This window comes from Aethalodelphis obliquidens, unplaced genomic scaffold, assembly GCF_003676395.1.
Source record: "Aethalodelphis obliquidens isolate GAN/ISIS:26980383/991018 unplaced genomic scaffold, ASM367639v1 scaffold51, whole genome shotgun sequence".
Lineage (NCBI taxonomy): Eukaryota > Metazoa > Chordata > Mammalia > Artiodactyla > Delphinidae > Aethalodelphis > Aethalodelphis obliquidens.
The window spans coordinates 11,084,358-11,099,894 of NW_020837995.1; the positions used below are offsets into that span (position 1 = coordinate 11,084,358).

A 15,537-nucleotide genomic window follows, 5' to 3' on the forward strand; every position below is an offset into this window, starting at 1 on the left:
GAAAAGAGATGGGCAAAGTCAATGTTATTCCTGCTGGATATACCCCAACTGGCCAAGGAAGCATGGAGGGTCCCTGAGAACCATCAGGAGTGTCTGTGGCTTTTGGAGTGTGGGGTATCCAAGATTCTCAGGAGAGGGAACTCTTTAGAGCCCCTACAGGAGTCTATTTCTGTCACCTCCAGATTTTCTAAAAAGTCTTCCTGCTAAGGCCTCTGGGTGAATCAAATCACCTCTTATCCTACCTATGGAAAGCCTGCAATATTCCATGGAAAAATCAACAGAATCCCAATGAGGTAAGCACCTACACTCCTCTTGTACTTTCTGGGGGAAATAAAACAAAGGTCCAGAGGTAAGGGGTGAAATTGTAGGTCTAAATGAGAGGTAGGGAGGTCATGGAGCTGGGAAAAAACAGCAGATTTCAGGGATCATGTACAAGAGAACCAGATTACGGAGGAGGGCTTGGGATCTGAGGAGGGGTTCATGCAGATTTAGGATATGGGTAGAAAGGCTAGAATATTGGAAGCAGGAGGGCATGCAATACACATGAAGCTCAGCTCAGGAAAACCGCATGTATGAACAGGTTGGGGGATGGAAGTTCTTTCTTGGTTATTTTCATCACTTCAAAGCTTCTTTCCTCTGCTCTCACTGAAGACCCCAGACTTGCTAGTATTTCTCTATTCCTTCAGGAAAATGAGGCAAACCCCCTAGAAAAAAGAATAAATACCGATTCTCTGCTCTGAACCCAACAATTCCAATGTAGATCTACATTGTAGGGTGAAGGGTAAACCTAAATGTGTAACTCTAATCCCAGGGCCTGTTGATGAAAAAAAAAATGCCCCCATTAGAGGATCAAGAAGCATACATCTCAACCACTTTTTTAGTCCCCAATATTTCCTATGCTTCCTTTATATCTCCTTAAATGGATTAAAGGTAGGCAGGACAGCAATATCTATTCAAGACACAGCTTCCTGTCTGACAATGATTAAAACCTATATAACTAAAAAGGATTATACCTGACCATCTTCTAACCTTCAGCCCTTGTTTTCTTCAAGTATTCAATTGAGACCTCTATGCCTCAATTTCCCCCTGTACTCTAGTGGCAGGAGGGCAGGAGAGGTACAGTCTCCAGCTTCTCAGAACTGCTAGAAAAACACTTGGATTTGAAGATGGTGGTAGTAGAGGGTCATAGAGATAAGAATAGATTCCAGGGCAAGAGACTACTCCTGTACCAAATAGCACTGGGAATAGGTAACATTAGGAGGCAGTGAGGAAGGAGAACAGGAAGGGGAGGAGCAGCCAACGCTACAGCTACCAGGCAGCCTGGCCCCAATCCCATCCAAGCAACTAAATGCAAGTCACATAACCTTAGAGTAAATAGGAGAAAGGAATAGGTGGGCTCTCCTGCCAAAAGTGCAAGAAGCAAAGCAGTCAGTCCCAGCCAGGGTAGTGGCAGCAGCCAGCTTGGTGGCAGGGGGTACCGTAGAGGCACTCAGGATCATCCTGGCCTGAGCGCAGCCAGTTCCGGAAGAGGCGCAGGTGGTAGGAGCACTGGTGCAGGTGATGCGCCAGCGTGGCATCCAAGGAGACTGGCCAGCCCCCTGTGCAGTCAGAGGAAAAACTGCGCAGCAACCGGACCACAGGGTGCTGGTCATCCAGCAGCTCTTGGAGGGGTTGGGGGAACCACGGCAGGAAGCACAAAGATAAAGAAAGAGAAGAGGGAGAGACAATAAGGGGGGTACTGGATGACATAAGCATTCCTGGGAGGTGGGGCCACTCAGCTCCAAGGTGAGGTAAGAGAGAAGCAGAGATGGTCAGAGCCACAGGACATGTCTTGCAGGGGAGAAGAGTATTGGCATCATGCTAAAAGAAGTCTAAAAGAAGTGAGTCTAGAAGAAGGGGCACGTGAGACCTCATCATACAGCAGGCCCTCTCCTTTCTCGTTGTGCACAATTCAGTCAGTGCTTGCAGACAGCAGTCACATCGTTCTGGATGGGGTGAGCTGGCAGTTCTGTAGCTAGGAACTCCAGTGTCCCCAATCATTCTTGGGCAAACCCTAGTTAGGGCTTGTTTCTCAAACAAATGTATTTATGAGGTTGGGATAGAGATGAAAAGGTTTGAAGTCACTCAGAGAAGAGGGTCAAGAGTGGTATACGTTATCAAGATAAAATTTGAAGCTAAAAGAGCTCCTGAGGACTCAGGCTGGGCTCCCTGGACCAGACTTTAAGATAGCCACAGACAAGGCTTCTGTTAGGTAACTGACGTAGATTAGCAGGAAACCAGGTGTCCTTTAAAACAGCATGTAAAAAACGGAATCAATATGTGAAAATGCCAATATTGATTAATTATCCTTCATTCTTGTTCAAATACATAGACTTTTAAAAAAACGTTTGCATAAGTCTTAAGGGACACTGTATCAATTATAGAAGCCAGAAGAGATAATTTTATATTTTCTTCCCACTGCTGGTGAGTTTAACTGCACTTTGTTCAGCTAGACGAGTGGAAAAGCTTTAATCCGAAACTACTTACTATCTTAGCTGGTTGGCAAACTTTGTGGATATATGTGATTCAGCTGCAAATGGTTGAAGGCAGTGAAAGGCATGTGGAAGGGGGTTTAAGAGGAACAGTAGGAAAAAGATCTTGGGGAAGAGGTACGGGGTCTTAACTGATAACAGGAATATGGTACAGAGAAAGTAGGATCAAGGTAGCTGAGGATGACTGCTCAGAACCCCCAGACCAGAATGGGCTCCACAGGGTGATCCCATGAGACTATGGTTTCCAGAGACCTTAGTCTGGATGTCAAGAGAGATTTCTGTACCAATGGTCATACAGTTGTGTGGGTCCCTAGAAGAGAATGAGCTTGGCAGATCGGGTGGGTGCACTCTGACATTCTGGATGAGGGAGAGACACAGTCTCTTTCCCACTATATTAGTTCACCTTGGTAAGTTCAGCATGCGGTTTACTAATGGGCCATACTTATATACTTGATGTAGTCACAGGATGTGACAGAAGCTTATCAGGAATAGAGGGAGGGATGGGCTGAGGGGTGTTCTCCCATCAAAGCAAGGAAGTAGCACTGCCTTGCCTCCTTTCCAAAGCCAGGTCCAGTTCTTCCAGCTGCTATTTCAAAGCCACACATCATGGCAAAGAGATGGTGGTGATGGACAGTAGGCTGGCACATTGTTGTGACTAATCTGCTGCAAGCAATTGCAGACAGAGCATCCACTCTGTAATTACTGGGTCAGTCCAGTAACATTTGACCATGGGGTAGAGCCCTCATATTGTCCTGAGGGCCAAATTAAATCTAGATGATCTTCAGCAAGAGACATAATAGCTCCAAATCTTTTTCTCCTAGATTCCTGCTTCTCAGGCACTTTAGCCTCCAAGCTCAAGTACAAGAAGAACAAAGGCCAGCAGAGCCCTGAGGTTGTGTGCAGGGTGCTGGAGGAGATCTTGAATTTACTCTCTTGCACTATAATTGTCCAGGTCTTTCTTCCTCTCCCCCTTTTGGTAGAATTAATTCTTCTTTACTGGTGAGGCTGCTAACCAAGCCTTCAGGGAACTAGAGGTATATAGGCTTGAGGATCTGCTTTAGGAATTTGGATCTTTTCTCACAGAGCCTAAGAGTTAGGAGAGTTGTGATTTAGCTCTGATGTCAGGGGCCCAAGTTCCTAGTACCATCTTCTGTTCCCTAAGTAACAAGTCTCATAAGTCCAAATCCCAGGCTGTAGTGTTGGGGTTGGTGCCTGAGGGTCTACTCTGGAGATGACTGTGGCACGAAGGCCAGAAGAGCTTGAAGCTAACTGTGCAGGCCGTCACGCCACTCTGAATGGGAAGCTCCTGTCACAGGCACAAACAGGAGTGCAGGTGGGGGGTAGGGGTATAAACTGAGCAAGTATAAGCTAGTCAACATAGGGAGATTTCACCAGTGCCTAATGGAGATGTATGGCCTTACTGGGCTAAAATCTAGCAGCTGCCACTGTCTAAGGAGCAGGTGATCAGCACCTAGAGTTTTTTCAGCCAGGAAGCCAAGCTAATTTTACCTCCCTCAGAGTCTTAGCTCTTGAACAGAAGAAAATCGTATCTAACAAAACTGGATTTACCTTGAAGACAAGATACAATGCAGAGAGGAACTAAGGATATAAAGGATAAAGCAAGGAGTAAGTCCTGGATTCCTCTGCCATACCCTACAAAGAGACCACAGCCCTTCAGTTTTGGGTTTACGCAAATCTCTAAACTCTCCCACCTTAGTGTGGGCAGACCCTGTTCTTCAGTATTCTTGAAATATTATTTATTCCTAAGCTCCCCCGGAATATCCAGTAGACATCTCAACTCTTCACTTCCCCTTCTCGGAGACTGCAGTGCCATAAGTAGGCTGGGGCTGCATGGAAACCACATGGAAACCCTCAAGGCACAATTCTTTTTCCTTTACCTACCACCTCCTACTCCTTTTGTTCTTTCTTGTACCCCAAATCAATCTGGACTCCTGTTTTCTAGGCTCAGACCCTAGGTTAGTAGTGACGTAAAGCAGATGTCAGGAGCACAAGAGCCACACAAAATACACACAATGGGAGGAGATAAGAATATGGAGATGGAAAACAATATACCCAAGACTAATGCCTTTATGGGTAGGCTTGGGAACTGGGAACTGCAGTACTGCTCCAAAAGGGAAGCAAACTAGTCATCCACTCCAACAAAAGAGCTGGTGAAAAAACAGGAAGATCAAAATTACGTAAGCTGAGGAGTTGGGGAAACAAATAGAGAGAAGAAATGGGGATGATATAGGTAATACTACGCTCCTTCTAAGAAGGGGAACCATTATCATGTTTGTACAAAGCCTGGCAGTCATGTGATGGGAAAGAAAGAGGTTTAATTCATGTTTCGGTGATGATGCTGAAAAAAGTGACACAATGGTGATGATGGTGACCATGGAAATAAGACCTTGAGTGGCCCCAGGAATCGGGCAGCCAGGCTGCAGCCAAGGCTAAGGTCTGTCACAACAAGTGATATATCCCAAGAGCGACAGTTAGTGAGTGGTTCAGAGACAGCAGGGTGTGAACACAGTGGAGGGAGAGGGAAAGTCAGTGTCAGAACTCAGAGGTTAAGTGTCTGGAGGTGACATGGTGAGGAGGAATGACGTTGAGTCAGAAGCAAACGTACCGTTAGTCGGATGCTTTGCAAACGACACAGAAAATCGTTTTACGGCCGGGACAAACAAGAGCTCTGGGGAGAAAAGACATCACGGGGATTATACCCACCGCTGTCCCCACCCTCTGCTCTGGAATTTGCTCACGATATACTCTGTTCTTTACAGAGTATAGAACTATATCTATATCTATATAGATATAGTTATATCTATATAGTTATAGATATATCTATAGTTATAGTTATATCTATATAGTTATATCTATACGACCTGCTCCCACCCCCGCCCCTTAGATTCCTTACTACCACATTTCAATCTTTTCCTTTGGATAATCTCCTCTCAGGAATCCATGTGTCATCTCTACCATAATACGGTCCCACAAACAACCCTAATCTCACCACCACATCCTCTTTCTGGTCATTTACAAAGAAATAAAATCTTTGTAGAAACTTTCATCACTTCCCCCAATCTCTTTCCATATCATTTTTCCTGCCTTGGCTGAACAACTTCCCCATCCCTGATTTCCTAGATCTTAATTGAGGCTCCACTGCATTCTTCCTGACCGTGGATCATCCTCCTTGGTCCCTACCCCTACAGGCCAGAATCCAGGAAAGAATACAAAGGTGGAGTAAATTGATGTAGCAGGGCTGTATGTGGCTGATTATGAAGGGATAAGCATAAATAAGTAGTATTTGTATGGCGAGAGGGAATGCAAATGGAGGGGTGGATGGGGTCTTGGTTGCTTCTCCCCTCTATAACTGATGCAGAAAACTTGTCGTAAGGCTAGTGTCAAGCGCCATCTTAAGCGTGAATTGTTCTTGAGCTGTGTCCTTGCTGGCGGACAAATGAAGAAAAGAGTTGCCCCCCAAAACCCACCCACATACCATCTCGGTGCTTCAGACTGGCAGGTGGTAGCTTTTTGCCTTGGCTGCGGGCGTAGTCCTGAAGATTCGGGGCGCTGGAGGAGCCGCCCAGCACTGTGGTGCTGAACAGCCCCGTGCACTGTGAGCCTGCAAGGCCGGGAGTGCATTAGTAGCCACGCAAAGCTGCAATTACCACACAGAAGTACGCACGATTTCACATGACAACATCAGGACACACACACATAACCATTCAGAGCCACCACCACGTGGCCACTTCACATAACCACAAACAGCTTTCACTACTGTCCACAGCCACACTGGGCAAGCAAAGTGAGGATGCTCCTGAAAGTCTACTTGGCAGATACAAGAGGCCACTACAAATACAGGGTTAGTCATATTAGGGGACTCAAAGCTACTGAAAGGGATAAACTATGCTCTCTAGGTGGCTCTCAGGAATGCTCAAAGAATAGGTAGATTCCTCTAGATCTCCCTAGATTTAATTCAATGCTCCTTATGCTGGATATAGGGTTTGAAGAACCCAGAAATCGACTCCCTTATTTGTTTAAAAGGAAAGAAACTTTGACTGAAACTAGAGACTAAGTTTAGAGTACTCAACTCAAATTCAAAGTTCTCATAAGTTCCAATTCCTCCTAAGTTTTTCATCCAGCGTTCCCTCCCTTCTATTTTCCCTTAGGCCTTTTTACCTTTCCCAAGAAAGTATGAGACTCACTGAGTTTTTGAAGCTGGAATGGATTCAAAGATCATCCAGTTCAGCCTTCGTACTTTAGAGATGAAGAAACTGACATTCAAAAGGGATCTCATTTGTTCAAGGTCATACAGTTTGTTAGGAGCTAAGCTGGACTAGAATCCAGGTGTCCTGACTCAGGATCAACTGTGTTCAGTTAGAAAAGAAATAGTAATTTTTTTCATCAAGAAGAAACAGAACATTGTTTCTGAAGTGAAAATGGACACAAATTGAAAGGCATGTGAAGGGTCAGGTGATTATACGCAGAACATGCCTACTAACCGCTGAACACCCTACTCAGGAGAACCTCGTGAGCAGAAAACAGCAAAAAAGATGTTTTTTCTACTCTCGAAAGTTTATTGTCTTGTAAGTCCTATGCTCAAAGCCAGATGCCCACACACATAAGTTCAAAGAAAGCAAAGAGAACTCTTGACAGTAAGTGGAGTAAATAAAACTTGAAAAATCCCTGAAGCAAATAAATCAAGCTAGTCACTGTCCCAAGTATCTGATCGACAGTAGGGTTGGGACTCCCATGGTCCCGTCTCCTACTATAGCCCACAGGAGAGAATGGGCAGGAGGAAACAAGATTAACACTCCAGTTTGTGGGATTTTCTCCTCTACTTCCAAATCCATCTTAGCCAAGACCCTGGGTTTGACTTGGGAACTTAACATTCATAGGGGAAATGGACAGAGTGGAGACGTCAGTTTCCTTTGCGCCCACAAAGAGGGGATATGGTTTCAGGGGTCCCAGCATTTCAGGGTCACCACATAAATCAAGAAGTTCAGATGGCTGATAATTTCCACCCTGGAATTAAGGACCACTCCTCTGTGCAGCAATTTCTCCTACGTTTCATGTTCAAACAAGCTCAAGAATAGAGTTCCAGAGAGAAATAATGGTTGCTAAATATGTCTGCTTTTTTCAGAGAAGCTGGAACTAGCTGGCTGTATCCCAGCCCACCCCCAAGCTTTGTTCTACATTTACTTCCTCCACGAAATAATTTTCTGGCATAGTCCCACCAATCCTGCCGTGTCCAGTCTTGGATCATCTCAGGGGGTAGTCTTTACCTTACCACCACCATCTGTCAACCAGACTCATGCCTCTGCCTTGTTCTTGACAGCACTCCCCCTTAACTGGGCCAGACACACCTATCCTCTTTCCCACCTACCTGAAACCTATTCTTTTCTGGGGTTTCTGGGAAAAGAAGTCCATATTCACAGATCTAGACATTTGTCATTTATTTTTCATGCACCAAACCATCTACCTCATTTTAGGGATGTAGAAGGCAATCTACTCCCATAAACTTAGCCTGGAAAATTACCAAAAACCTTTCTTCCCATTTCTGGTCCAAATGCTGACCGTTCTGGGGCCAAGAAATTGGGTGCCAAGGAGACCTTTCTCTTTCAACAGAAAAATGAAAGGAGCTAAATGGAGAGAATAATAGGACAAGATAGAAAGAGCCAGGGGACCCAGTCTAGACCCCACACCACTGTCTCTACCTGCCAGTTCTGGTTAATGGCTCACAGGTGCTGTGTTCAAAGATAGTCCCTCCCAAGGACCCCTCCCCACTCCCAAAGAATACAATACCCTCTGAGGCTTGGTCCTTCCTGCAGTCTGTGTTCTTAGGAAAGGTTGAATGATGTTCTCCACCCCTCTCCAGGAATCAACAAAATCAAGAGACATTCCCTCAAAGTCCTGAGAGAAGCCTCTGCCACTACACCAGTCTCAGATTTGTCCCTCAATTTTCAGGAAGGAAGGAAGAAGAATTACAGGATTAAAAGAGGATGAAGGGGAGGGCACGGAGGTAGGAGGGGTCAGAGCAAGGATGTAATAAACACAGGTCTCAAAGGAAGACATGGCACAAGTTCTCCAAATGAGGAATATGACCGTTATTGAGGGAAGGGAGCGTCTCACACGTGCCTCTATTTATAGCTTTGTCTCTGATAACTCTGAAGAGTCAGAGTCTCCACGGAACCTAAATGTCTGGGCTAGACTGAAGGGACAGATAAGGACTAAGAGGGGAAGCCAGAAAAATGCCCTTTAGCCAGAGAAATGGGGGTTGTGTAGTAAACCAAAAGACAGACACCTTCCTGGAATGCAAACAATTATCTGGGATCAAAGGTCACACCTACATGTGGCTTCTCCCAATTCATCCTCCCTAGCCCCACCCAACAATTCCACTGACTAGATGACCCCAACTCCCATGACTAAGGTTCTCCACAATAAAACTCTAAAGAACAGACAGACACCCCTTCCCAACAACAGATGAGAGATGCTGGAAAACCATACCTAGGCCACTCTGCTTCATCTCCGTTGGTGGCCGTGAAGATGAAAAGAGTCGGTAGCCACCAGGCCTCGAGGATGAAGTCTCAGAAAGCACCTGGAGAAGAAGGATTCTATGTTAATTACCATTTTGCCACCTCAGCTGAGAAGTCTAAAACCCAGGTCCTGAATTCCTGCCCCTACAAAACCAAGCAATGTCAGGAAGTTTAAGGATTTTTATGAGGAAGAGGAATGCAAAGTCTAAGAGTACACTTTACAGAGGAAACTGTCCAGGGAATCCTTCTATACTAGAAAGCACTTCTATTTCCAAGATGCCTGTCCCTACAGCCCTCTAATCCCAAATCTGAGAAATCATTATTCAACCATTCTCAGTGCTTAGCAGGGCAGGGTACCTTAATCTTTTATATCCCTCCACAGAACTCAGAAAGCAAATCACAATAGCTCAGCCACAATAAGAAGTCTGGCTGCGCTCTCTTCTTTCCATGGGACAGCTGTGGCTACGGCAGCCATACTCAGTTTCTTATCTGAACCGAAAGCCCTCCCCTCCACTCCTGGAGACATGAAATGGATTTCTGAAAAGCCCACAAGGGCTTAATCACATAACCCACACCACACACACACACACACACACACACACACACACACACACACACACACACACACACACACACACACACACACACACACACACACACACACACACACACACCTCAACAGTGTTCTGAGTCCCTAAGTCCCAAAAGGCAAAGATAGAAGCAATAAGGGAAGATGAAGTATGGAGGGACACCTGTGTGCAGGATGCCAGGTGAGTGGTGGACACAGCCCGGGGCTGTAGGCCGATGGCTGGGGAAGGCCGGGGGAGGTCCCCTGACCTCCGGCGGCGCCGTCCCCGCAAGGGGATCAGGTCCAGGTTCCCCGTGCACTGCATGTTCATGACCTGCAATCAGACCGGGTGGAAAGCCGGTCACGGCTCCTTACACCCCCAGGCTCCCCAAAGCCCTGGGCCCATTGGGCAGAGGCAGTTGTAAGGCTGGAGAGGATGATTGCCTAGGGCACAGCTGCTCTGAAGGTCACAGATTTTGTATTCTAAAGCAGTCCAAAAATATAAGATGACAAGAGGAGAAGAAGGGATGGAAAGAAGGGTCATAGTTGATAAGAATAAGACTACCAATGCCTGTACTTATAGAACATGGAGAGGAAATATTAATATTAAAAGGTTGTATGACCAAAGAGTAGAGAGAAGATTTTCTTGCAAAGCTGAGGAGCATATCTTGGGCAACCATCATCCTGGGTAGCCATGGTATAAGCAGCACTAGTAACTGAGAGGAAGAAATCTGATTACAACAGAAAGCTTCCTATAGGCCTGAAAGAAGTCAATTTCATCAAGTCTGAGAGATGATACACTGAGAGCTCTGCTTTGCCTGTCTCTTGACTGCTTAAATCAGAAGAAAAAAGGGGGTCCAACATAATAGTGCCAGAGACTGGTAGACGATGTGAATGGGGAAGACACTGGATGTGGAGGAGCAGTTTATTAATGGAAGATCATATGTCATTCTGTCCATTTGATCTATTCACGTGAGTCTGCAGTGTACTAATGTACTATGGATACTAAGTTAACTTACACCTCAAAGAAAATATGACGCATACCCCACCTAAGGAAACTCTGAGTATTCATGACCTCAAGTCCATCTTAAAATAATCAGGAAGAAAAGGATGAGTCTAGAAGAGAGACTGCAGTTTGTCTTCTCAGCATTCTCCAAAATCTGAACCATAAACCTTTGTCTGAACCTATGTAAGCTAGTTATAGATTCTTCTGAGATATTTCAAAATGGAAAGACCAATTCCTTTAAGACAGAGAGCAGGCACCAAGCCAAGTGAACAGATTCATCTGTCAAAGCAGGACCCAAAATAGACAGTCATGGTCCCTGAGACAGGGATAAATCATGGGGTCAAAAAGAGTGTCATTGGGCCAAAGAGGGAAAGGATCTCTCCAGGAAAAGACCAAAACTTTGGTTTTTACTCCAGGACACAATGTGAGATTTACAACAGTCCTTTTTCCTCTAGGCTAGAGAAATAGAACCAGAACTAGGAGAACCCAGGCCCAGACTGATAAACCTCATCAGAACAAAGGGGAGATAGATAGACCTCGAGACTTGATTCCCTTTCTGGGATGAGAGTATAGATAACCCTAAAGGGGTTAAATTAAAGTGCCATTTTTAGTAAAGTGATATTTACTACAATCTGAGCTTTAATATTTACCCAAGACAACAAAGAGATGGAGGGGCCTGGCCTTCAATATCAACTGTATTGTTATCATTGTTACTGTTTACTAAGCATCTATATGGTGAGTATTACTTATATTTTACAGATGAAAAAAATTTAGTCTTGGAGAAGGTACCTGTCCAAGATCACACAGCGTCTGATTATCAGACCAGGATTTTAGCCCAGAGTACACGCTTTTCTACTATATTTCCTTTTAAAGAACTGCCTTCTCAAATTCATCCAGAGGCCTCCTCCTCAATCTCATCTCTAAAAGTCCTTATCTCTCAGGCACTCCTCACTGGCATCTCTTTAACCTCAGAAGTAGCAACCAGCTTAAAGGAGCTTTCCTGGGAGACCAGCTGTGAAAGAGAGATTAAGTAAAACATATCTATCAGGGGCAGGAAGACTCTGTTTAAGGTCCTAAGAATTCCACTGAGGGGATTCAGAGATTCATGGATATTGTCCTATGAGCACTTCCACCACTTCTTTCTCCCAAGCCCCGCCCATTACCTCCATGGAGCCGGCTTTTCGGTTACGAATGAGGGGTGATCTCTTTGGGAGGCCAGGGCCCTCAGAGGGCTGGGGTGAGGTCTGCAATGCTCCGTCTGGCTCATCTGATGCCTTCCCCGGGCACAGGTCCTCCATGCTGCCTTGGTCTGTTTTCATCTCCTCATTCTACCCAACAACAGGCATAGACAGGAGAGGTGTTAATGGTCTCCAGCCTCCTAATCCAATTCTCCCCAACCCTTTTAACCTCCCTGTACTGTTTCCGAGTTTCCCATCACTTCGTTCCTAAATCCTCCAGTCCCAAATCCCAGCACTCTGACCCACCTCAGAAGAGGCTGGACGGAATCCACAGCCAGTTGGGGCACTGCCTTCTTCCTCGACACCTTTCACTCCAGGGCTGAAGTGCAGCTCCACATGGAACCGCTCCTCTGATAAGGGATCCTTTAGGGCATCACCAGATGAAAGGGCAGTTGGAGAAGCTGGACATGGTGGTGGAAGACCAGGCAGGGACAACAGAGAGGAACTCAAGAGGACACATCCTCCCAGGGCTCAGGTTTCAGTGTCTTACACCCCTCTACAGTAATAGCTCCCTTTAACTACAGTCTAGTGTTACGGGATGCTCATACTCTCAACCTCCACAGGACTTGCCAACTTCCAGTTCTACAACGGTCCCCCTCCCTATCCATCTCCCACAGGAATTCAGCTTTGCTACAGTGCATACAGCAGCACATTTAAAGATATCTTTGTGGAGCCAGATGAAGAAGGTATATGTGTAACAATGTTTGAGAGAAAAAGACTCATTGTAACATTGTTCAAATTCCATACCCTCCCTAATGCCAGAGCTATGTTCTCTGGTATCTCTCTGGCTCAACACCAACCCAAAACATGTTTTCTGTTCCAGGAGGAACCTCCTGGATGTTCTCTATCATGCTGCACCTAGGTACCACACCTAACTGGATTCTACAGAATCTAAGCATAAAAAAGTTTTTCCCTAAAAGGGGATGGAGAAGAAAGAAGGGGGCCTCTCCTCACCCCGCCCTGTTAGCTCCTCACCCGTGTGTTGTCTTCATAAAGCATGATGACAATCTGGGTCATGTAGTTGAGCTCTGAGATGGCACTAAGATAAGCCAAAGCTCGCTGCCATTGTGCATCCTTGGTCTCCTACCGAACACAAGAAGAGGTAAGCTAATGCCCAAGGACGAGGGAGTCAGGGAATGGGCAGGGAGACGAGGAGAACAGAGGAAGCTTGCAGTAATAAAGAAGCATGAGGAGGAGAGTAAAAGAACGCTGGGAAAAGATGTTCATAGGCTGAAGGAAAAAGGATCCTTACATCAAGAAGTCCCCCATAACGGAAGACACTGAGTAGGGAGTGGACGTGGCTTTCACTGGTGAAGTAGAGACGTGTTCGAACATGGCGGCCTGGGGAGAGCACTCCTCGGGAGTACCTGAGACAGCAGCTAAGTCACTCACACTGTCAGCCAGTCCTCTTCTCAGCCCTCCACAAACTCCCTCCTCCCGCCTCAAAGACTTCTCTCTCTTTTCCACCCCAGGACCCCTTCTGTTCTTGGTTCCCCAAGCTGTCCCAGCCTGGGTTCCCGCAAGAGCTCCCTGACATGCCCCTCCCTCCATCCAGCATCCCACCCAGCCCTCCCTCACAGGGGGTGCAGCTTGTTGACAGACTCATCCTCGTGGGTTCTCTGCAGGTCAAGTAGTATCTTCCGCAACAGTGGAAGACAGAAGCCCACAGCAATTTCCAGTTTCTCCTCCCGACTGATCCCGTACTCCTAGGGGCCACAGGCCAGGAATAAGCACCTCAATGAATCTTGTTTTCCTCTTGCCTTATACTCCCAGGTCCAAGATCATGCTTGTCTTCACCTCAGGTCTAGGGCTTCTTCCAACATCACCACATTCCCCCTCTCCAGGTTTTTCCTCAGTTAGCCTCTTGGGCTTCCTCAGAGCCAGGATTGTAGCTCTAATTGTAACAACTAATTCCTTCTCTAAGTTTCCTTCCCCTGGTTCCCACACCGCCCCTCCTTCCTGCCTTTTCTCTCCTTCCTTCTGCAGTGCCCCTAGCCCCAGGCTCCATCCCTTATGTGAGACACACCTGGGGAATGACCACATCAGCCAGTGCCTTAGAGAGACGGAGCAACTCTGCTGTTCCTTGAAGTCCCAGACTCCCATTGTGCTGCACATCATACTTGACACAGTCATAGATGTCAGGGATCTTACTGATATCATAGCGCCCACTCTTCTGTCGAAAGTCACGCTCCAGCTTGCTCCAACGCTGTAACATTAGCTCTAGTGTCTCGCTGTGGTAAAGCTGCAGGTCTGGAAGGAAGACAGACAGACAGAGCCAAAGGCTTCACCTCTAACAAAAGACCCTAGCAAATCTGAAGCAGAACCAGAGAGATGAGGATGACGTGTCTCAGACACTTAGGAGAGGACACAGGATTGCCTGAGGAACCCAACCATACCCAAAATCTTGAAAGGAAGATAGTAGTATTCAAACCCACCTACAGACTTGGGGTCCTGCATCCGTTTCTGGATCTGGTGAGTGAGGTTTTCAATCAGGGCAAATACCTGATCACAGACCTTCACAGGATTCTGGATTATAGCCATGGAGTTGAGTAGGGAAGTGCTTCCAGTGGGAGCCAGCTGTGGAGAACAGAAAGATGAAAAGCAAGACAGGTTCAGTGCCAGTTGCCTAGATTGCTGTGAGCTTATTACAGAGAGACTGCCTGCAAATAAGCTGTCTGTTGGCTCACCCCAACGAGGCATTCTTTTTTTTTTTCGCGGTACGCGGGCCTCTCACTGTTGTGGCCTCTCCCATTGTGGAGCACAGGCTCCAGACGTGCAGGCTTAGCGGCCATGGCTCACGGGCGCAGCCGCTCCATGGCATGTGGGATCCTCCCGGACCGGGGCACGAACCCATGTCCCCTGCATCGGCAGGCGGACTCTCAACCACTGCACCACCAGGGAAGCCCCCAACGAGCATTCTTAGGCTACTGGGAACACTAGCAGTTCAGATGAGGGGCTGCTCTAGCACACAGTCATCTAAGAATGGGTCATCTTAAAAGTCTTGGAATCAGAGGAAATAAAATAGATCTAGGTTCTTTTCTTGGGGGTTCTAAAATAAGCACGGAAAATGCTGAGGAATACAGATTAAACCAAAATCCCCACAGAATGTTTTCATGAGTGGGTAATAGACATAACTATCTTACTCCTCTAAACAAGATGCTAGCTTGAATCTGGAGTAGAGGTGCTGTCTCAGAACTAAGTTCCAACTCAAGCATTTAGGATGGTCACAGTCAATGAAGATGGGGAGGGGGAAAGGAGATTGCAGGTTGAATGTACTCATTCTACCTCGGTCCTCCCAAGTTCCATTCTTGCTGGCAAAAGGAAGCAAGGAAAAAGGAAAGATACCTTAGCTTTTTTGGATTTGACATTGAGCAATGGATTGGAAAATAAGGCAGCAAGGTCCTGCCCCTTTATCAAGGCCTGCTCAGAGAAGAACACAGAAAATGCCATTCTCTAGTCAATGTGCTCAGCTACTTTGCTTACTTAAGAATCTATCAAAAATGGTTACACAGCAGTTATGAAATGAGGAGCTGTGAGTAGGAGGATGGTAGAAAATCATTGTCTGGCACATGATCCCCAGTCAATCATGGCATGGATACATAGGAAAAAGGAAAAAGAATGGCTTGGATAGTGGCATCCACTGTGATTAACACTGTGA

At 46.3% G+C, this 15,537-nt stretch overlaps 1 protein-coding gene across 14 annotated transcripts in view; it reads right to left on the reverse strand.

Annotated features, from left to right (window-relative positions):
* Positions 1 to 15,537, reverse strand: part of PPIP5K1 (diphosphoinositol pentakisphosphate kinase 1) — a 49,539-nt gene that overhangs the window by 21,779 nt on the left and 12,223 nt on the right. For 4 of the 14 annotated variants that reach the window (XM_027084121.1, XM_027084120.1, XM_027084119.1 and 1 more), the window contains 11 exons: positions 14,315 to 14,456; positions 13,906 to 14,129; positions 13,458 to 13,585; positions 13,132 to 13,246; positions 12,855 to 12,962; positions 12,126 to 12,242; positions 11,805 to 11,969; positions 9,820 to 9,969; positions 9,039 to 9,129; positions 6,028 to 6,153; positions 5,158 to 5,220 (listed from right to left, as the gene is read on the reverse strand). In XM_027084121.1, coding sequence (XP_026939922.1) covers positions 5,158 to 5,220; positions 6,028 to 6,153; positions 9,039 to 9,129; positions 9,820 to 9,969; positions 11,805 to 11,969; positions 12,126 to 12,242; positions 12,855 to 12,962; positions 13,132 to 13,246; positions 13,458 to 13,585; positions 13,906 to 14,129; positions 14,315 to 14,456 — 1,429 coding nt within the window. The remainder of the gene's footprint in view (positions 1 to 5,157; positions 5,221 to 6,027; positions 6,154 to 9,038; positions 9,130 to 9,819; positions 9,970 to 11,804; positions 11,970 to 12,125; positions 12,243 to 12,854; positions 12,963 to 13,131; positions 13,247 to 13,457; positions 13,586 to 13,905; positions 14,130 to 14,314; positions 14,457 to 15,537) is intronic. The other 10 variants (XM_027084129.1, XM_027084128.1, XM_027084133.1 and 7 more) reach the window with 8 other exon arrangements.